This window comes from Puma concolor, chromosome E3 (assembly GCF_028749965.1).
Source record: "Puma concolor isolate L17-30 chromosome E3, mPumCon1.1.hap2, whole genome shotgun sequence".
Taxonomy (NCBI): Eukaryota; Metazoa; Chordata; class Mammalia; order Carnivora; family Felidae; genus Puma; species Puma concolor.
The window spans coordinates 14576547-14600467 of record NC_141682.1 but is presented as its reverse complement, the minus strand read 5'-3'; the positions used below and the strand labels follow the sequence as shown (position 1 = coordinate 14600467).

The 23921-nt window shown below is 44.6% G+C and overlaps 1 protein-coding gene across 2 annotated transcripts in view; it reads right to left on the bottom strand.

The window, feature by feature from the left end:
* The window catches only part of GALNT17 (polypeptide N-acetylgalactosaminyltransferase 17), a 447627-nt gene that overhangs the window by 265219 nt on the left and 158487 nt on the right, over positions 1-23921 (bottom strand). For both annotated transcript variants that reach the window (XM_025923309.2, XM_086691905.1), the window contains exon 2: positions 19819-20002. In XM_025923309.2, the coding sequence (XP_025779094.1) occupies positions 19819-20002 (184 nt within the window). The remainder of the gene's footprint in view (positions 1-19818; positions 20003-23921) is intronic.

Here is a 23921-nt window from a genome sequence, read left to right as displayed (position 1 = left end):
AGAAGTTTTAAAAAAATAATCACAAAGGAAACATCAGTATCTATCATAAAACAGAAACATTACAAACAACACTCTCTGATCACAATGCAATAAAATTAAAAATTATTAATAAATATTTTAAAGCCATCAGCCTGGAAACTTTTTAAAAAACTACTAAACAAATCATGAGTCTAGGGTAAGTAGAAACCAAAATTAAAGTACTTCTGAAAAATAATAATTATTGAAATAATTATGAAATTATGAAATAATTATGAAAACATCACATAATGTCAGTGGGGAACTTCAAGCCTTAAATAAGAATATTCAAAGCCTTAAAAACTTTTAGCAATAGAGGCACCTGGGTGGCTCAGTCGGTTGAGCGTCTGATACGTGATCATGTGAGGTCATGATCTCACGGTTTCTGGAATCGAGCCACTGACAGTACAGAGCCTGCTTGGGATTCTTTCTCTCTCTCTCTCTCTCTCTCTCTCTCTCTCTGTCCCTCCCCCCCTTGTGTGTGCTCTCTAAGTAAATATAAACTTAAAAAACTCTTTTAGCAATAAAAATCCTTGAGTTTCATTACCAGCTCAAAAAGCTAGAAAAAGAACAACAAAGTAAGCCACGAGGAAATACAGAGAAGGCAATAATAAATACAAAAGCAGACGTCAATGAGCTAGAGAAGGGAAAAATACACTATCTCATCAATAAATCAAAATTCTAGTTTTTAAAAAAGTAATTTACAAAACAAGCCAACCTAGTTTAATCAAAAAAGGAAAAAGCACAAAAATAAAAGAAACCAAAGAGAAAAATCACTACTGAAACAGTTTTCTTTGAAAGAATTATTTGTAGGTGTATACAAATAAATTTGAAAGCCTAGATGGACTGGACAATATCCTAGGGAAAGGCAGTTTACCAAGGTTGACCTCATTAGAAACAGAAACCTTTAGTAGACCTGTTTCCCAAGGAGAAATAGAAAAAAACCATCAAGGAATTACCACATAAAGCACTCCCAGCACCAGATTGTTTCACAGGTAAACTCTACCAAACGTTCAAAGACCACACAGTCATAATTCTCCATAAATTGTTCCAGAGCATTAGAAAGGGAGAAAACTTCCTAAGTCTTTTTTGTAGGTATCCATACCTAAACCTCTCAGGGAGAGCGCAGAGAGAGATAAAGAGAGAATTACAAATTTTGTTGCAAAAGTTCTAACATGATATGAGTGAATATCACATTCAGAAAGTGATACACCATGGCCTAGTGGAATTTATTCCGGGGATGCAAACTTGATTCAGTATTAGAAACTCTAATAACATAATACACAATATGGGGAGAAGAAAATCTACGATTATGTGTAGAGGTATGGAAAATACTGAAAACCGTTCAACAATGTCGACTTATCCTAATAAAAAAAACTCAAGAAAATCGGAATTGTTACTTTCTTAACCAGGCACACAACTTTACTATCGTCCTAATGAGGCAACGGAGCCCCCTAGCTCTTACTAATTCAACATTTTACTGGAGGGCTCAGGAAATGTAACTATCAGGCAGACACCAACTTTAACCAAGTGATCAACATTAATGCCACCAGTAATGAAACAAATAGATCCCACATGTGTCCTCATAAGACGTGCTGAGATGAACACATCACTTTTGGGAGTATTCCTGCACAATACTATAACCTGAATCTAATTCTGAAGAACAGACGTGTCCAAGTTGAGGGATGGTTTTCAAAATAACTGGACTGCAGTCTTCAAAAATGTCAATGTCAAGGTGCCTGGGTGGCTCAGTCAGCTAAGTGTCTTGACTCTTGTTCAGCTCAGCTCTTGATCTTGAGGTTGTGAATTAGAGCCCCAGCATGGAGCCTACATATGTGTTATATGTGTGTTTACATACACATATATAATAAACATATATATGTGTACATACATATATATGTAGTATATATATATATATATAGTTGCTAGAATTTTAACAAATAAAAAAAATAGAAAATATCAATGTCACGTGGGGCGCCTGGGTGGCTCAGCCGGTTAAGCGTCTGACTTCGGCTCAGGTCATGATCTCACAGCTTGTGAGTTCGAGCCCCACATTGGGCTCTGTGCTGACAGCTCGGAGCCTGGAGCCTGCTTTGGATTCTGTGTCCCCCTCTCTCTCTGCCCCTCCCCTGCTCACACTCTGTCTCTCTCAAAAAATAAACATTAAAAGAATTTTTTTATTTAATGAGAGAATGTCCTTGTTCTTAGGATACACACGCTGAGGTACTAAGCGGGAAAGGCGCATCGTGTCTGCAACTTATTCTCAAACAGTTCAGGAAAAAATATGTACATATGGAGAGATAGAAATATTAGAAAATGTTAACATCTGAGGAATCTGGGTAAAATTTTTTACACTGTTCTTGCTACTTTTCTGTGTGAAGTTATATCATAATGGAAATTTAAGATAAACATAATGATATTAATAACCTACTTTGATTCCCAAAGCCGTTGGATGCAATCCCATGACTCCTCGCCTCTTCACAATAAAAACCACCAAGAGTAGTCAACTTGTTGTCCCCACTTCTGCTCTCCCATTCCTTCCTTTGCCAATCCCCATCAGGGCTGAATACCCTTATGGAGATCATCAGTGAACTTCCTGTTGCCAAACCCACTGAACTCTTCCGGCATCTCAGCACCACTCATGGCTAGTGAGCACTCCTTCCTTCTGGAAATACGCTCTTCTTTTGGCCTCCAGATCACTACATTCTCCCAGATTCTTCCTTCTTTAGTTGCTGTTCCCTCTTGACATCCATTACTTAATTCGTCTCCTCTTCCTATCTCTAAATTTTAGAATGACCCAACACTCAATCCCGAGCCCTTGCCTCATCTCCAGCCCTCTTTAGTGACCTCAGTCTTGATGGACATCTCTTTGCTGCTGCCTCCAAAGGTATATCCCCAACCCCAACCTCCCATCTGAGCTCCAGATTCAGAGATAGTTCAATCACCTATATGATATCTCCCATCATAGGATGCTCATCCTATAATTCTACTTAAGATGTCCAAAGTAGAATGCTTAAATATCTCCCCAAATCTATTCGGTGTTCGGTCCTCCTTAGCTCAATAAATGGCACTACCATCCACCCATATGGTTCCATCTAAAACCTGGCTGTCTCCCTTGATTACCTCCAACACAAGCCTCTTCTCATTTCTTCACCTCCCTAGGCTCACCTAATCGGAGTTGCTATCATCCCCTGCCTGAACCATCCTCCAAACTGGACTCCTTGCTTCACTCTTGTTCTGTATAGCCCATGCTCCAAAAGAATTCGGAATGATGTTCTAACAGCATAAACCAGATCATGACCCTTCCCTATATCAAAACTCCAGTGACTTCTGTTACTATTAGAATTGGTTTCCTAGAGCTTCCATAAGAAAATGCGTGGTTTAGAACAACAAAAACCATAGTTCTGGAGGCTAGAAGTATGAAATCAAGGTGTTTGGGGCCACGCTCTGAAGTTTCTAGAAAAGAATCCACCCTTGCTTCTTCCTAGCTCCTGGAGATTGCTACATTCTTTGGCTTGTAGATACATTATCACTTCACCCTCTGTCGCTGTCTTCCCACATCCTTCTTCCTTCTGTGTCTGTTTGTGTCTTTGTGTCTCCCCTCCCCTCATAAGGACACCAGTTACCTTGGACTTAGGGCCCACCCTAATCTAGTATGACCTCATCTTGACTTAGTTTCATTGGCAAAGACCATATTTCTATATGAGGTCACCATCAGAGACACCTCTCTTTCCCCAGTGGACCTTCCTCTAAAGCACACCCTCATTTCCAGTTACTCTGTAGATCAGCACTCTGTTTATTTACTTCAAAGCACTTACCGCAATCTATATTCATCTCGTCTTTATTTTTCCCAGTTTATCATCTGTCTTTCATTACCATTTCAGCATCCAAGCCGGTACCTGGTACATGGGAGCTGATCAGTGAGTATTTGCTGAATGAAGAAATACATTCATGTTTGTGTGTGTGACACCCATCTGTTACAGTTCCCACCGAACCTGCCCCTGGCTCTCTACATAGTCCTTGAAAGTGTTTATTGAAATCAATTAGCTAATAAATTCTATCAATTTCTTCCATGCCACAATTTATAGTCAAACAAAGAATTCTCCTGAACAGACTTTGTAAGACAACAACAATGGCTCCAATGCTGCCACCGGGGTTCCAAACATTTATTAAGAATTCTGTATTGGGGCACCCGGGTGGCTCAGTTGGTTGAGCGCTCGACTCCTGATTTCGACTCAGGTTGTGATCTCATGGTTCATGGGATTGAGCCCCGTGTGGGGCTCTGTGCTGAGTGTGGAACCTCCTTAGAATTCTCTCTCTCTCCCTCTCTCTCTCTCTGCCCCTCCCCTGTTCTCCCTCTCTCTCTCTCTCTCTCTCTCTCTCTCAAAATAAATAAACATTAAAAAAAAAAAAGAATTCTGGGGGTGCCTGGGTGGTTCAGTTGGTTAGGAACCCAACTTTGGCTCGGGTCATGATCTCAAGGTTCGTGAGTCTGAACCCCATGTTGGGCTCTGTGTGGACAGCTCAGAGCCTGGAACCTGCTTCAGATTCTATGTCTCCCTCTCTCTCTGCCCTCCCCAACTCAGGCTCTGTCTCTCTCTCAAAGATGAATGAACATTAAGAAATTTAAAATAAAAGAATTCTGTATCTGGCGTAGGGCAGTCCTAGACTCCTCAAACTTCCCGTGATCAGATACTGTGTAAGTGAACCCACATGCAAAGTGGGACTGGATTCGCCACGACGAAGATCTAAGACCTTCTTCAAGGTCATGTTATGAATAGGCCTGGGTTACGGAAAATTTCACGTGTGTCCACAAAGCATTTGAGAGTTGCGGAGAGCTCGACGTTATCATCAAGGGTCAAGCGTACAGAAACGTGTTGCCCACAGAGGCACATCCTGCTCCCTCACCACCGCAACACGTACCATTAAAGGGGTTTTCAAGGAATGGTAATTCGCGGTACGTCTACTTGAAGCGATTTTGTATTTATTTATTCGACTGAATTATTTATGTTCCTCATAATGAAATGCAACTCGACCCGGCATTGGTTCTCTCACGTCTTCTCTTGCTTTCATTTGGTTTGTTGCCTATGACTATTTTTATGCAAATGAGGTTATGATGACATTAAACATTTTCTCCTGATTTTCCAAGAACAAATATGTTCTCTCCATATGCCACAGTCTTCTTTTGCCTGCATCCATCCTCAAAGCTCTGTCGGCTGATCAGAATTTTTTCTAAATTAACTCCAAGGACATTCCATCTGTAATACTGATGAGCCTGTCTCCCTCTGCAGTGTGCACAGAGCACTCCTATTAATACCTGAATTTAGCCCATTTCGCCCATTCCACCAGAAGCCTCATGCATCCCCCCCCCCCCCCCCCAGCTCTCACAGCGCTGTAAATCTCACCTTGTTACAGAGCACCGTGGCACTTCCCCGGCTGCCACTTCGGGGGACGTTTACTCACAGAACGAAAACAACCAAGAACTCCACACATTTAAAAAAAAAAAAAAAGGCCTGATGACTGCAGAGACATTTGCCTCTATTGATTATATCCAGGGCTGAGAAACAAATGTTTTCAGGAGAGAATTTCACATAACTAGCCACTAGACAAATCAGAGTGGAATTCGGCAGGCTGCATACACCGGGCTCGTGTAGGCTGGCTTGGGCTTTCTCATGTGGGGTGTGTGTGTGTGTGTGTGTGCGCGCGCGCGCGAGAGAGAGAGAGAGAGAGAGGGAATTTGTTTTAACTCAGGTGCACTCCTACGGTGAGAGGCAGTAGGTCTGGGCGGGCAGGAGAATCCCCTAGAAGGACACAGGTTGTAGACTGCCAGAGTCCCCAGGTACAGGCATTGTGGGAATTTCTGAATATTACTAGAGGTGAGCTGTTTGCCTATGGTTCAGACATGCCTGCAGTCCTGACATACAGCATCAAAGGGCTGCAGAAGCAAGGACAACCGTGGCTGTAAATCCCAACGCTGGTTTGACGTAAGGTTATAAATCAAGAATTCCATTTCCCATGGTCACATCTACATCTGGGGAACATGCATTTGGTACTCAATAACCCTGGCCGTTGTAAACACGCCACAGAGCGGATGCATTTGCATAGACAGGACGAGGTTCACGTTGGGTTTCTCTCTGCAGATTTCAAGTTCCCCGTGCAAGCAACTGGAACTGGTCCAGGAAGCTCTCTGGAACCGAAATGGAAGGGAATCTTTCCCGCAACCTCGCTTTAATGCATTTAGATGAGAATCCTCTCAGGTTCAAATGAAAGATTAAATTAACTTTGCCAATTCATAAATTTTTGGGCAGCCAGGCTGGCAGTGCCTCTAGAAGTGGAGTCCTTTCTTAAAAATTAGCTAAATCTTTGACCCCCGTGCTTATGATGCCCTTGGTAGCACAAACAGCATCTCAGCTGTGAATCTGTCTTTCGACCCTAGTCTGTACGTTTGAAACACTCTGGAGGGTTCTCCACCGTTTCACGGGGGTATAATAAAGTACAAAAAGAAAGATCATTCAAAATGAGGTTGATTTCTTTTTTTTTTAATATTTAGTGTTTATTTATTTTTGAGAGAGACACAGAGCGTGAGCAGGGGTGGGGCAGAGAAAGAAGGAGGCACAGAATCCAAAGCAGGCTCCAGGCTCTGAGCTGTCAGCACAGAGCCCGATGCGGGGCTCGAACTCATGAATAGCGAGATCATGACCTGAGCGGAAGTCAGACACTTAACTGACTGTGCCACCCAGATGCTCCAAAATGAGGTTGCTTTCTATTCAGTTTCATTTATCAAATGGATGCTCTGGAGGACATGGGATGGGAGGGAACAGGGGTAGGAGGGAAGGTAAACCAATAACGAAGGATGAGAACTTCCCCAAGCGTGCAAAGTCCTGCCCTGCCCTGCCCCTCGTTTTCTCTTCCACCAACTTTCTCCCATCTCAGAAAATGGTGGGGTCCCAAGACGCTCAAAGTTTTAAAAATAAGAATCACGCAGGTGAAATCACACAGGTGAATCAGCTTGTGAGGATGAAGATTTATAGCTCCCCATTCTAGGGGGCTAACTGGGAGGCGAATCTAACTAGCAGGGCCAAAAACTTGACACGGTTTTTTTTTTAATTAATGTATTTTGAGAGAGAGAGAGAGAGAGAGAGAGTGCAAGCAGTGGAGGGACAGAGAGAGAGGGAGAGAATCCCCAGCAAGCTCCCGAGGTCACCACAGAGCCCGATGCGGGGCTCGATCCCACAAAACTATGGGATCATGACCTGAGCCGAAATCGAGAGTCAGACGCTTAACGGACTGAGCTGCTCAGGCACCCCAAGACTTCACAGTTTTAACCCGCAGCCCTGGCAAGTCAAATGCAAGGGCCACACTTCCAGAAACATGACAAGCCTGCTGAGTATCAATCTGATGAGATACTGGGATAAGTGGGAAGCTTCAACAAAAACCACAGAAAACAATACTGATGCTTGGCCCCACTACCCGAGATTGTGAGTCAATCGCTGTCGGGGAGAGTATCAGCATCCCAATGGGGAAAGTTCCCCAGGTGATTTCAATGCCTGGTCAAGACCGCGAACTGCCATGTTGGGAGAATCCATGCCTTTAGACAAGCAGGGATGGGAGCCCTAGAGCTTCCACTTTTCACACTTTTACCCAAAGAACATTCCAGAAGACCCCTGTCTGAATAATCACATTTATTCCAAGATTCCACGGTTGCAAAAAAAGGCAGGAAATAATGATGAAAATTGGGCCATCTGCCTCTTGACTGTAACGGTCGGGGATTTTAAGGCAGGAGCATCTGACTGAGGCAACAAAGGGTTCTCTTTGTGCTGTGCGGACCCCAGACCAGCCTGGAAGATGAGGCAGAACCTCCTTCGCCCTCCCCGCAGCTGCCCCAGGCCAACGGCCAGCCTCAGAGGCCGGGTCAGGCTCCACATTGGAGCGGCTGCACAGAAAGTCTCAAAACTCAAAACTTCACTGAGAACACGAGGCCACAGCGGAACAACGTCCAATCTCTTAAAACTCTCTTACCCTCTCAGAGGTTCTCCATATAAGGAATTAATTCATCGAGAGTGGCCAAGACTTCAGACCAAGGACTCCGTTGAGCCCAGCAACCTACTTCTTTTGCAAGCTCCAAAGAACTTCCTTTGAGAACCATTCTGGGCTTTTCAACATTCAGCCCTTCACACGGAAAAAAAAAAAATATGTTTTAACATGTGGTGAAAGAAATCATTTCAATTTTTGCAAAGGTAAAGAACACAGATTACAACTGATCCTTGAACTGTCTGAATTGGACTCAAGCAGGGTTTGAATTGCGTGAATGCCTCATTCGCGGATTTTTCGCAGAACAGTCCCGTAAATGTGCTTTCTCTTCTTGACGGTTTTCTTAATCGCATCTCCTTTTAGCTCTAGTTTACTTTATGGTACGAAGGCAACATATAATGCATGTGACATATACAATATGTGTTAATCAACCGTTTCTGTTACGAGTTAGGCTTCTGGTCGGCAGTAGGTTAATTCGTAGTTAAGATTTTAGGGAGCCAAATGTTATAGGCAGATTGTCGCCTCCTAACCCCCACGTCATTCAAGGGCTGGCTGTAAACTGTCTTTTTTAGTCAGATTGCTGTCGATGATGGCAAAGCAGGGGCAGGCGGCGGCTGATAGCATCCCGCCGCCTTCTGCTACGCGTCCTATGCCCTCAGAACACCCAACTGACCTTCCTTCATACGGAGGCTATGGTAGATCCCAAAGCTGGGCCTTCTGAGTCAGCTGGGAAGATCCTGGGCAAGTCCTTCCCAGGAGCTCATCCCAGCCTGGCATCTGTCTCAGGCTGGGTCCCCTGGATTTTTGTGCCGACGTGACGACGAGAAAATACTCGTTACGCTAGATTTGAGTTTTCCAAATTAGAGACATACAGCTGTGCCCTACTCTTCAGGTAGATATTTTCCCAACGATTCTGTCATTACACGCAAGGTGTTTTAAGGATAAGAGGTATGTACGATGAAGGATCTTTAAGATGTAACGACAGCTAATATTTATGGATCAGGTATCATTCGTATACGAGAAAAGGCTCAGACGGTGGCCTGGTAGTTCAGTCTATGGAGCTCCCAAGACATAATCGATTTACTCCCCACAACAATTCCATGAAGTAAACACCATCACATCACCACCTTACATATGAGGAAACTGAGGCACTGAGAGGTTCAATAACTTGCCCACAGGCACAGAGCTAGGAAGAGGCAAAGCTAGGCTTGGAACTCAGACAGATTTCCAAGTCCATGCTCTTGACCTCTATAAAAGCTCTCGGATCAAGGTTTTGAAGTGATGTAGACACGCTCTTCAGACCCAGGGAACCCACAAAAGTGGGATCAACATTCACCCACAAATACTTTGGGAATGATGGGACATTAAACCAAGGGCACCGCCGTTTGCATATTCCCATCACTGTGGGTGAGGGCCAGTTCTAGCCAAAGAAGTTCCTTCCTCTAGAGGAAATCAACTCTATGGTAAGACACTCCCTAAACTTATAAATATCGCACTCTTCATTTTTTCTGAGTTTTGCCCCCCAAAATACTGTATCCCTTAAAGAGAGTTTCAATTATACCACACTATATACAAGGGGGCCTTATGTGCACCACTTAATCAAATTCAAAATGCAGTTTCGTGGTGGGGGAATTTTGTTACAGTTGGAAGGGGTAAAAGGGACGAAGAGAAGCAAACGAAGGAAGTAGACGCACGCGGACACACACACACACACACACACACACACACACACACACCTCTCCGAAGAAACTGTCCTGTTCCTCGGACTCAGAATCTCTCTTCCTTCTGACGGTGCCAGGGTGGACTAGAAGGTTCAGGGCACGGCCTGAAGAGGAACCTTGGTGTGCGGGCAAGTGCACAGGCCTCGAAGATGCACACAGAGCTGCGTGTGACTCCAGGCTCCAGCACTTACGGGCTGTGCGACCTCGGGCAGGTTGCTCAACCTCTCCTAACCTCCTTCAACTCATTTATAAAACAGAGAGGGGAACAGCTCCTTCAGAGAGCAGTTAAATTTAAACAAGATCAATAAAACATGCAGCACAGTGACAAAACATAAAAGGCAGTCAATAAAAGGGAATAATTATCGTGGTTAGTGATTCAGAGGCACTCCTAAGCATGCACCGATTTATAACGTCGACCAACAAGTATTTATGGGACAGTTACCCTCTGTGCCCACATCTGTGAAAGACAAAGTGTAACACAGGATTCTTGACCTTCTTTAAGGTGCGTTCGCTCTACTAGAAAACCAACCTACGAGACACGGGATATTGATCATCGGAGAAACGATTCAGAAAAAAAAAAAAAAAAAAAAAGCCCAGTCACCGATTCAATAATCAGATGCTTCGTTTTCACAGGGGGCAGAGAACTCGAGTCGGGTAATTATAACACCGTCACCTGCATACACACACAGACTCCGCCCACAATAATACCCACTGCACTTGGATGCTTCTCAAATCTCCATGGTCAGCCCGGATGTCATTCCTGACCTCCATACCCACACGTGCAGCTGTCCTCTGGATATGACACGAAGACGGTCCACAGACATCCCACGGCCAGGTGTGTCCAATGCAGGGACATCGTTGGGATGTAACCGGTTAGAATTTGTGGCAATGAAGGAAAGAGGGGGCTTTCTAAGTGAAGCAAAATGAATTCCAAAGAAACCTGGCATGTGGATTTATAAGCAGGAGGCCAAAGGAGAAATTGAAGATAACAGCAGCAGAAACTGCCCATAAATTACCGACACGATCTGGGAGGAGGAGGCCAGCCATAAAAAGTGTGCAAGGATCTCAGCGGTGGCTTTCATAAGCACAGACGGATTTCTGTGCTGCTGGGTGGTACCTCCCCCCTATTACCAGATAATCAGGCAAGCAGATCGTTAATACGCCACATGATACGATATAGAACGGGAGACCTCCGCAAGGGACAGGAGTGGGGTTTTTAAAGCCTTAGCTGGCTTCTGGTGTCACCAAATGTCACCGCCTCGCGCGCACACACGTTGTCACGTGATGAACAAAGCTGGCACATTCGTCTCGTGGTTGCCTCGAGAAAACCCCCCCCGGAAGGGAAAACGCGGACAAACAAAACTACCGTCTGTGATGCAAAACACGAGCCTTTGCAGGGCTCTCTCACGGTTAACGAAATCACTTCACGCGGTCTCCCAAGCTAGAAACTTCTGACTGTGCCCACTTCATCCATATCCAATTAATGGCCTCATCTGACCGATTCCCAGAAAGTTTTTCTCGAATCTGCCCGCCCGCACCATCCCTGCCTAGTTCTTGGTTTGCTACAGAGAAACCATTTCCATGAAAATAGTATGATAATAATAAAACTCTATTATTAGAGGGACAATATCCTCCCCATTGGATAAGGCCTAGCACTCGGTTGGCACTCCACAAATGGGTGGATGGAGAAAAGACTAAATATATTCAGCCAACCTGCTACCAGCCCCCATCTGCTGCAACCTACCCTACGCATTCCTGCCAGAGTTAATCATTATCAAATAAAAAAAAAAGGGATTGTACCAAGAGTACCATCTTGCCTCACGCCCTTCGTCGGCATCCACTGACCATGATAAAGTCCCTGCTGGAACCCAGGCTGGCACATAAGTGCCTCACAATCTGGCCACCTGCCTCCCCTCCCACTTCTCTTTCCGCAATTCACTCTCGAAACTCTGTTCCAGCCCAAAGCGGATGTGCTGTTCCCCGCACCAAGAACTTGCCCAGTCCTCTGGCCCAGGCTGTTTTCTCTTAAATGCCCTGCCTTCTCTTTGGAGGAAAAACTCCCCTCCGGCCAGTATGACCAAGGCTACCTTTGCACTGCTCTCTGACTCTTGCGAACATCCATCTGCCTCCCCACGCTCTCGGATTTCCGAGAGGGCCTGGCTCCTCTCCGTGCTGCCAGCACAGTGCCCGGCAGATTGGAGACTTCCAACAAAAACCATTTTGGGGACGCCTGGGTGGCTCCGTCAGTTAAGCATCTGACTTCAGCTCAGGTCATGATCTCGCGGTTCATGAGTTCGAGCCCGCGTCGGGCTCTGTGCTGACAGCTCGGAGCCTGGAGCCTGCTTCGGATTCTGTGTCTCCGCCTCTCTCGGCCCCTCCCCCACTCATGCTACTGTCTCTCTCGCTCGCTCAGAAATAAACATTAAAAATTGTTTAAAAAGCATTTTTAATAGCTTTTTTGAAAGAAGAAAGGGAAAAAAAAACCATGAGGCCAAAGGAACAGTGTACAACTTAGAAAAGAAGCCCACATAGATGAAACATACAAACTGCATTAAACATAGCACCTCCAAACAGGAGTGATTTACAAGTTTTTTGGCAAAAGCTGCTTTGAAAAGAAACGGACAGCCATTTTACACAACAGATACATACCTGGTACCATATTCTCAAATAAACCCTAGGTGGATAAAAGAGCTAAACAGAAGAGTCACGGAAAAGCAACATGAACAGAATAGAATATTTATTAAGTGTTTCCGAGGGATGGTATCTTTCTCAGCTTCAAAGCAGTGAAGAAATGAAATTGGCAAGATTGACAGTTTGGGATTCGTACAGATTTAAACTATCTGTCCGGTGGAAGAAAGAAAAAAACCACACAGAATTGAAATGAAACGGAAAACAACATTTTGGAAGCCATTTGAGTGCAACAGAAACAAATGGTTAATCCCACCACTATCTAAAACTTCCTTCACATTTATAAGAAAAACAAATTTCTTTTTTTTAATTTTTTTTTCAACGTTTATTTACTTTTTGGGACAGAGAGAGACAGAGCATGAACGGGCGAGGGGCAGAGAGAGAGGGAGACACAGAATCGGAAACAGGCTCCAGGCTCTGAGCCATCAGCCCAGAGCCCGACGCGGGGCTCGAACTCACGGACCGTGAGATCGTGACCTGGTTGAAGTCGGACGCTTAACCGACTGCGCCACCCAGGCACCCCAGAAAAACAAATTTCTTAAGCATGGCATGAGAATAAAACAGTAAGAATTAAAGCAACATAAGCTTCTGTACAAAATTTCAGTTGAAACCAGCGGATTTAAATCCCCCACACTTGGGAGGACTTCACAAAAAGGATCTTGCCCATCAAGGGATACTTTCTCCCGGGCTCGGACTGCATGGGAGGAAGGAAACTACCCCGGCCCCAGACACCTGCCTCCCCTCCACTGACCACGATAAAGTCCCCGCTGGAACCCAGGCGGGCACTTAAGTCCCTCACAATCTGGCCACCTGCCTCCCCTCCAATTTCTCTTTCCGCAGTTCACTCCCGAAGCTCTGTTCCAGCCCAAAGTGGATGTGCTGTTCCCCGCACCCTCAAATCCAAGAACTTGCCCAGTCCTCTGGCCCAGGCTGTCTTCTCTTAAATGCCCTGCGGCACCCCCAGGGCTCAGATGTCAGAGCTTCTAGAGGTAAATCCTTTGCCCCTCTTGGATGGCAACGGTTAATCCGCAATTTAGCAAAGGTTAAGTTGGTAACTTTTGCCGTGGAACCCAGAATTTATTTGCAGTGGTACCTCTGGTTTCCCTATAGGGCCCATGAGCAATCCCTCAAGTTCATCCCCCATTCCACCTTCCAATTCGGCTTCCAGATAGCTGCCAGAACAATCTAAAACAGGCAAATGTGGTCACGTCACCGAACCTCTCTTCCTTTCTTCTCCCATACTTTCGCCCTGCCTAGCCTGCGCTCAATGTTTTCCTGGTGTAGATTACACTGAATGCTTCATTAAACTTTCATTTTATGAAAATCAAACCTATACGGTCCCGTCTCCTTTCTGTAATCTCCACGTACCTAAACAACAATGATGACACTACTATTTCTTCGTGTTTAAATTTTGTATCTTTTCAATTGATTTTCTGTTTCTGCGGATGGAGACTGAATGGCCTGATACACCCCACGCCCCCACACACATTTTGCCCCCCTCCTTCTCCTAACACAGCTATACCATAATTTGCGGGTAAGTAAATATCCAGCGTTTACATTTGCGTGACTATATTGTCCCCAGCTGAGCCAGAGTGTATATACAATTAAAGTTCCTTTCTTAAGAAACTCTTGCCCCCCCCCCCCCCCGCCGCGTGGCTAACAATTGCTTTGCTTTGTCAGAAGTTTGGTTTTTTTTTTTTTTTGCCTTCTGTTTCTATCACTAATTCAGTCCCAAACTTTTGAAAAGAATGGTTAAAAAAAAATCTCGCGAAGACAAGAAATACAAAAATAAACACGTGGGACTACATCAAACTAAAAAGCTTCTGCTCAGCAAAAACCAAAACAAAACAAAGCAAAACACCACCCACAAAATGAAAAGGCAGCCTATTAAATGGGAGAAGATATTTGCAAATCATATATCTGAGAAGGGATTAATATTGAAATGTACTACAAGTCAATAGCACAAAAACCCATAAACAATCCAATCAGAAAATGGGCAGAAAAGCTGAACAGACATTGTTCCCAAGAAGGCATACAGGGGGCCGAAAGGCGCGTGGAAAGATGCTCCCCATCACTCATCATAAAGGAAATGCAAATCCAAACCGCAAGATAATACCTCACACGTGGCTGATATCAAAAAGACAAGAATAAGTTTTGGCAAGAATGTGGAGAAAAGGGAATCCCTATGCACCGTTGGCGGGAATGTAAATTGGTGGAAAAGAGCACGGAGGTTCCTCAAAAAAATAAAGAATAGAACTACCATAAGACCCAGCAAGTCCACTTTCGGATATTTATCCGAAAAAAGAAATGAAAACACGAATTCAAAAAGATGCCTTCACCTCCATGTTCCCTGCAGTATTATTTACAGAAGTCAAGATACAGAAGCACTGTAAGCATCCATCAGTGGATGAATGGATAAAGAAAATGTCTCTCTCTCTCTCTCCCACACACACACACACACACACACACACACACACGACTACTATTCAGCCATGAAAAAGAATGAAATCTTGCCATTTGTGACAACATGGGTGGGCCTGGAGGGCACATTAGGCTAAGTGAAATAATTTGGAGGAAGACAAGCACTGGGTGATTTCACATATATGTGGAATCTGAAAACAAGCTCATCGACAGAAGAGCCTGGTAGTTGCCAGAGGCGGGGGGTGGATGAAAGGAGTCAAAAGGAAGAAACTGCCAGTAATAAAGTAAGTCCTGAGGATGTAATGTACAGCGTGGTGACTACAGTTAGTAATAGTGTATCCACATGTGAAAGTTGCTGAGACAGAAGATCTCAAAAGAAAAAACAACCTGTTACCGATGTGGCAGACGTTAACTACACTGGTCAGACTTGCCGCGGTCTATTCACAATGTACACACACGTCATCATGTAGCACACCTGAAACTAATATAATGTATGTCAATTGCCTCAACAATAATAGCAATAATAATAATTATTATTATTATTCTTACTGTAGTCAAAAACATTAGGTAATCAAATAATTCTGTCCCCTGGCCTCTCTTGGAGACATACCGCCTACAGCCCTCCATCCTCCTGTTCCGACGCGGAACGCCTGCTCTCTTGGCCGGCTACACAGCTGTCACCCTGAAATGTGACTCTGGAACATTCCTTCATCGGCTTCCCGGGATCTGCCTTTAGTACCCTCCTGTCTCTTCAATACTATCACCACTCTCTTTCTCACTTTACTCCCTTGTTTTACTGGAGCAGATCCTTGAGAAGCTTGCTGAAAGCAGATGCAGGGAAGGGGGCCATTGCAGAGACCCTACAGAAATGCAATACGTTTACTCTGGGCTCCCTCTAGGCACAAAGAATTCAATGGCTGACCACGGAATTTGAGGTCGAAAGCAGTGTTTTCAACTCCTCTCCTGGAGTGCAGCGTTGCTACTGTGCAATCCAATACCAACGATTTATTTGATCCACATTTTCTCTCCGAAAGCTTTTAGGACTCTCTCCTCCTCCAAGCTGTTCTGAAATTTTACATTTACATATTTTTTTAATTTGAAGATCTCACTGGCTTTATTAAATGATTCATTCATGAATCAGGCAGCATCCCAGCTAGAAAACAGAGGGGTGATCTAAGAAGTTGTGCAAAAACATTCACATGCCATGATGTGGGTTTAATTTTTCTTTTCAGTGATTCCACAGACATGGGGCGGGACCTTCTAACCTGAAAGCTTATGAACTACAGTCCTGGAAAATTATGCTACATCATTAATCTGACCATTTTCTCCTGTTTTTTTAAATGTTGATGTTTTAGAGAGAGGGGGGGGGAGGGAGGGAAAGAAGAGCATGAGTGGGGGGAGGGGCAGAGAGAGAGGGAGACACAGAATTCCAAGCAGGCTCCAGGCTCTGAGCTGTCAGCATGGAGCCTGATGCGGGGCTCGAACTCATGAACTGTGAGATCATGACCTGAGCTGAAGTCAGATGCTTAACTGACTGAGCCACCCAGGTACCCTTAATCTGACCATTGTCTTCTGTTTTCTCTGTTCTCTGTCCAATATTCCTATTATTTAATGTCTAACCGGCTGGTCTGCCAGAAGTTTCTCTCAGTGCTATCTTCCACTCTTTTAGTGAATTATTTATTTCCACCTTATTTTTAACTTCCCAGGCTTCTCTGTCATTCTCCAATTATCACTTTACCACAGCACTAGGTCTTGTTCCGTGAATAAAACAAGACATTCCATGATTTGAGCCACCAATTTGAGTCTTCAAGTTTATAGTCTCTTCCTCTTCCAGACGCCTTTTCTATTGTTGTTGCTGTTGTTAAGGCCTTTTGTAACGGAGACTCTCCAGACACGTCCAGGGATCCTGGCTCTCCTTTCTTATTTCGGACTAAGACAGCTATGTGTAGACAAATGGAGCTTTACAACAGGCACGCCTTACTACTAAGTGAGCTGAACTCTGAGGCGCCTGGGTGGCTCAGTCGGTTAAGCGTCCGACTTCGGCTCAGGTCATGATCTCACGGTTCCTGGGTTTGAGCCCCATATCGGGCTCTGTGCTGACAGCTCAGAGCCTGGAGCCTGCTTCACATTCTGTGTCTCTCTCTCTCTCTCTCTGCCCCTCCCCTGCTTGTGCTCTGTGTCTCTCTTTCTCAAAAATAAATAAACATTAAATATTTTTTTTAAAAAATTGAGCTGAACTCAGAAACTTGGGGAGGGGAGCCAACTACCGTATCGGTCAGCCTGTTTCTTAGCCTGGTTTCCTGAGAATAGATGCTTCAAACTGTACTCATTTACAGGGGTGTGAAAGTCTGCGGGGGGCAATTAATGATGCTGAGGGTGTCCCTAAATGGTATGTGGCCCTATCCTCTGTCCTAGCCTATATCTTATGAGTTCAAGCCCAGAGTTCACCTTTTCTGGAGAGTAGATCTCCCATATTCTTCCAGGCAGGGAAGGGCAGAACCTGGCTGTGTGGTGTGGGGGAAAGAATCTGGGGATACAGCTGCAATCCCCGTTTCCCAATCTACCTCCCAGCCATCAGAAGTACCCAGGGCCTCCAAAGCCTGAGTCTCTGGGGTTCTGAGATGTGACTGGGCTGCATTCTTCAGCTCTTCCCACCCCACCGCACCATATGCAGGAGGCGGGGTCCCAGCCTCATCCAGTTTTCTGTCAGTGACCACTCACCCCTCCTCCTTCGATCTTCCAAAATTGTGTAGGTGTTTCTTCCTTGACGTCATCCCCTAACGTGCTCTGTTGTCCCTTGTAGATTACCATCCTCTCCAGTTCCTTCCGATCATCTTAGTAAATAAAGTTCCAGGAGGGGCCAGATGCAGGTCGTATGTTCAAGACACCATGCTAAGTTAACAGAGCGCGACTGAGCTACGCGCCCCCCCCCCCCCCGCCCCGAGCTCGCCATGTTTTTCTTTGTGCCCCCAACTCTGCTGTTGTTCTGGTGCCTGATCCATCCGTATCTTTCTCCCTTTGACCCTTCATGGGGTGAAAGGGTTGAGATGAAGTTCAGGCATCACGCTGTGTACGTCACTGGCTTGACACACACCACACAGACCACAATGTGCCAAATCAATCTGCCTACGAGTTTGCCTCCATCCCCAGAGAAGAAGTAAGCAGGCAAGGACTGCGTCTTTGCCGATATTCTGTCTCTAATATGGGGAAAACCATCTGGCACATAATAGGTGCTCACTAATATCTGTTCAACTGACCCACTTCCAGCAAGCTCCACGTTGGAAACATTTTCATTTCCAAAGGAGTGGAAAAAAAAAAAAAACAACAACCCACATTGCTCTGTTTATTTGCCAACATCCAAATAAGAAAGGCTAATCAGAGAGCACCAGGAGATGAAAACAGCCAGATGTGTTTGAGAGCAAAAGTCCAGGAACACAAAATAGCTTCCAACAGGGGTGATGTATGTTTTCTTAGCGATTCAAAATGAATATATGTTTATTAGGCAGAGAGAGAGAGATTTAACAGGTTTCTCGGCTAATGCTGCAATTTTAAATCCATTTAAGATAATTTTCTTTATCTTGAATCTATTTCTCTCAGTAACCAGGATACTTAACTGATTTGTACAAAATCCATTTGAAAAAAGGAATAATCTACTCTAAGCAAGGACACACTCTAAATGGGAAAAAGGAGATACTACAAATCTAACAGAAAACAAAGAACCCGTTAAGCCAACGTGGATGCCTCCCTAGAAAATAGGTTTTCCTCCAGCATCTTGATTCTATGACCAACCCCTCTTCTCCATTTCCCAAGGAGAAAACAAATGATTCCTGAATCTGAGCCCGCAGAACAAAGGCCTTTCAAGAGACAATCAAGATGCAAACCACTTGTTTAAAAGGTAAGACTCAATCAAAACAGTAGAAGTTGAAACAATCATGGAACATACTTTCTCACCCATCAGCTTGGCAAAGCGTCTTTGAAAGGCGAGTACCCAGTCTGGGAAGGGACAGGTACTATTCCAACTGGAGTGAGGACTGCCATAAACTTTCTAGAGGACAAGATCCCAAAATGTATCACCAGTCTCCAAACGTAGTCCTATGATATGCTACAAGGATTATACTTTTAAGAAGCGTGGATTGAGAAAATAAATACCAAATCACGACACATAAAGATTTGAGTGCGCAGACATCCATCAAATTGTTATTTATGAAACTGGTATTTATGGAAAACTGACAATAAACCAAATTTCCGAAAATGGAAATAATGATGATCATAATGAAGCATAATTAATAACATCAGAGAGTGCTCATGAAATAATATTAAGTGAAAAAAGGACACAAACAATATATCACATAATCATAAATCTGTATAGAAGGCGGACTCAAAGGCAATATACTAATATTTGACAAATTGCAGTCTCTAGGTAGAAATCATGGCGATTTTTGTTTTTTACTTAAAACTGAAGGTTTTAAGGTTGAGGACCTTCCTATACGTTTCTCGGTTCCTTTTATAAAAATTTAAATACTTTATTGGGGGCACCCGGGTGGCTCAGTTGGTTAAGCATCTGACTTCAACTCAGGTCACGATCTTGAGGTTCACGAGATCATCGGGCCCTCTGCTGTCGGTGCGGAGCTCGCTTTGGATCCTCTGTCCCCCGTCCCCACCCCCTCCCACCTGTCCTCACTCTCTCTCTCTCAAAAATAAACATTAAAAAAAAAAAAAAAACAAGTAAGCAAACAATAATTATAAATTATTTTTTTTAATGTAAATGCTTTAGATCATATTTCATGGTCAACAGTACTTGGTCTGTTGACTGTGAAGGAGACTGAGTGAGATCAAAGCTCCTCTGCTAGTTACAAACAACATGAGAACATGTCACAGACTCAGGTCTACACCCAACCCTATGACGTGGCAAGTCGCTCTGAATGACCCAACCAGAACTTACTTGGTGGGACGATAATCCGGAATGGAACGATCCAGTGAAATTTTTTCACTGAGGTAGGAATTGTAGCCATACTTCTCATGGGGTCCCTTGGCTTTTTCTTCTTCGGCCGGGGAAAGGGTAGCGGGAAGGCCCCCTTTGCCCCGTCCCCCATAACCTTCGATGAGCCCAAGGGATTTGGATAAGCCTAGAAAAAGGAGGGAAAAAGAATTATTTGAAAACCACCACATCAGGACACATCACTCAAACTGAGCTATGGCTTTGATGGAAATTCTACCATTACCTGTCACAGAGAAATTTACGTCCCCAATTTATCAATCCAGGACTATGCCCTGAACGCATTCATAATGAGAGGAAGTTCAGGGCAACTGGGAGTTCTGGGGTTGAGTCTAATTCCCAAGAAGAAGCCTCTCCCTCCTTTGGGGAACAGACTGGACGGAGGTCTACAAAAGGGAAGAGATCATCTAAACTGGGAGCAACGCAGACCAAGAAGGACACACACAATGGGACAGAACTGAGGCTCAGCCAGGCCGGCTTTCCTTTCTCCGTGGGGCAATTACAAGGCTCCACATTCCACGAGATAGGCGTACGACACAGAATGAGAACAGCCAGTAACAAGGAACGGCCAACCCCGCAGGTGTTTTTGCTTCATTTGAACAGAGAATGACATACAGATTGATTTTATCATGAGTTTAAAGTGTGTAACAACCTGACACAGTTCTTTACCTAATGGTTTTATTTAAATTTCATCTAAATGGCAAAAGGAAATACAGAATGTTTGAGAACAAATCATAGACAGAAAAACCCCATAAGGGTGATAACTGTGCCAAGCAGAGTAGGAGGCCTCTGTAACAAGCCTCACTGAGCAATTGGAAGTTCCCAGAATGGTGGCAGCTTTATACCTACTGTTCCATTATACGATAAACAGCTTGATGGGCAATTTCGAAATCCAAGAGTTACGGGAGATTTTACTTCAGGCCTAGAAAACTTTTGTTGTTAAGGGCTCTCGTTCCCTTTTGCCATTTCAAATATTCAAGCCACTCAGCATACACTCAGGCATGCGCGCGGGCATGCTTGCGCGCACACACGCACACGCGCGCGCACACACACACACACACACACACACACACACACCACTTTATCCGTAAGAATCCCATTGCTGCCTCTGGCAGGAAGAGCACAGAGGAGAGATGTCAACCGTGCCCTCAGCTTTCATGATGGGCGGCCCATAAAGCTGAGGAGGATTTGAACCTCCCAGGAAGGCATCCCCAGACCAGTCAAAGGCCAACAAATCTGCTCCGGTCACAGAACGGGGCTCCGTCGCGTAATGGCAAGACTTTCCTGCTTCTCTGAAAACAGAAATGTCTTTTCTGTGAGATCAAGATCAAAAAGCAGAGGTCGAGCAAGCATCTCAGACGTGGTCGCAGGTGAACATCATTTTTCTACCTGAGAATCCTTTCCACTGTCCGCTATGACCTCCAGGCACCCTGACATCTTTCCTGCCTGCCATCATCCCAACAGAGGGGCCATCAACAGAGAACGAGATCATTCCAACACTTCCCATGGACTTCCCGATCTTTGAATTCTCATTCCACCCACCATCTGTGTGCCACTACTGTTCCAATAACCTCACCTTCACAATGTTCGAAAATCTCTAAGAATGCTTCCCACGTCAAGTAGGAACACCTGTGCTGGGTTTAAAACTCACTCATCGCAGAACATTCCTAGTAGGGACGTGACGTGGCACAGCTACTTTGGAAACCGGTCGGGCAGTTCTTCAAAACGCTAAAGCATCATTTGACCACGTGACCCAGCCATTCGGTCCTGGGTACAGACCGAAGAAAAATGGAAAGATCCGCCCACGCAAAAACTTGGACGGAAATGTTCGTAGGGGCATTATTCCCGTATGTCTGTCCCCATGTCTATCGACTGATGCATGAACACCCAAAATGCAGAACCACACCATGAGATACTATTAAGCAATAAAAAAGGAAGGAAATAGCGATGCACACTACAACACGGATGAACTTTGAAAACATTATGCCAAGTAAACAACGCTGGTCAGGAACGACCTATGTAGGTATGATTCTGTTCGTGTGAAATGTACAGAACAGGCAAATCCCCAGAGACAGAAAGTAGGTAAGTATCTGTTTCAGGCTGAGGGCATTGCGGTAGGCAACGGGGAGTGACTGCTAAGGTACGTGGGCTGTCTTTTTGGGTGGGGATGATGTTCTGGAGTTAGATTGTGGTGATATTTGCGTACCCTTGAGAATATACTAGAAGCCACAAAACTGTACCCCTTTAAGTGGATGAAGGGTATGGTATGCGAAGAATATCTCAATAAAGCTATAAGAGAAAACCCACTCTGTGATAGGCGATTCTGTTTCCAACAAGATGGAAGGCTAAAACAACATGAAAAGTCTCCCGTAATATACCGAGAAATGCCGAATAAAACCCTTTTAAGAATATTTTAGATGTGGGGCGCCTGGGTGGCTCTGTCGGTTAGGCATCCAACTTCAGCTCAGGTCATGATCTCACGATTCGCGAGTTCGAGCCCCGCGTCGGGCTCTGTGCTGACAGCTCGGAGCCTGGAGCCTGCTTCGGAGTCTGTGTCTCCCTCTCTCTCTGCCCCTCCCCCGCTCACACTCTGCCTCTGTCTCTCTCAAAAAGAAATAAAACGTGAAAACAAAATTTAAAGAATATTGTAGATGCATCGCTGAGCTCGCAGGAAAGAAAAGCGAACTCCCGCTGTACCTGAGGCTGTACCTGCTGAGATCGAGAGAAGGATGGACTGCTCCCTAACTAAAGATGTCTTGTAGAGCTCTAACCCGCACGGGATATGAGACCTTTTGTACACCTTAAACGTTTCATCATTTTTAACTATGGAGGTGCCGGGTTGAGTAGTGGACCCCTGAACTTTATTTGGAAATAGGGACACTGCATGTGTCAAGAGAAGAGAGATACAGACACAGAAGGAAGAAGGCCATCTGACAAAAGATGCAGATATTGGAGGATGCAAATGTAAGCCAGGGAATGTCAAGGATTGCTAGCAACTCCCAGAAGCTAGGAAGAAGCAAAGAAGGATTCAGAGGGCTGGCAAACACCTTGATATCAAACTTCTAGCCTCCAAGAGTATGAGAGAGGAAATTTCTGTGGTTTTTAGGCCACCGAGATTGCAGTCACTTGTTATAGCAACATCACGAAACTAATGCAATGAATATCAAAAAACAACCGGGGACACCTGGGTGGTTCAGTCGGTTGAGCGTCCGACTTCAGCTCAGGTCACGATCTCGCGGTTCTTGAGTTTGAGCCCTGTGTCAGCTCTGTGCTGACAGCTCAGAGCCCAGAGGCTGCTTCGGATTCTGTGTCTCCCTCTCTCTCTCTCTGCTCCTTCCCCACTCACGCTCTGTTTGTCTCTCTCAAAAATAAATAAACATTAAAAAATCTTTTAAAAAACTTGTAGGATAGTGCTAAAGCAATACTTGGAAAGAACTATATAACCTTAAATGCATATATTGGGGGGGGTAGACTGATAATTAATGTGGTAAGCATCTAACCTGAGGAGTTAGGAAAATAGAGGCAACCCAAAGAAAGCAATAATAGACAAAAGAACAGAAATAAATGACTGCACGCACATAAAAGAAAGACAGCAAGGAAGGAAGGAAAAAGTGGAAGGGAGGCATGGAGAGAGGAAAGGAGGTAAAGAGGAAGGAAGGAAGAAAGGGAAGAGGGGGAGAGAGTGGCAGAGGGAGGGGAAAGGGAAAAACTAAAAGAAAAGAAAAGGTGGGGGGAGTAACTTCAGCAAGACTAGATCAGGATAGATAATGGATGGATGGATCGATCGATTGATCAATCACTCAGTCAACTGAGAGATAGATAGATAGATGGATAGATAGATAGATAGATAGATAGATAGATAGATAGACGGGTGGATGGATGGATGGATGGAGGGATAGATAGATAGATGGATAGATGGATGGATGGATGGATGGATGGATGGATGGATGGATGGATAAATGGATGGATGGATGGATGAATGGATAGATAGATAGATAGATAGATAGATAGATAGATAGATAGACGGATAGACGGATAGATAGATAGAT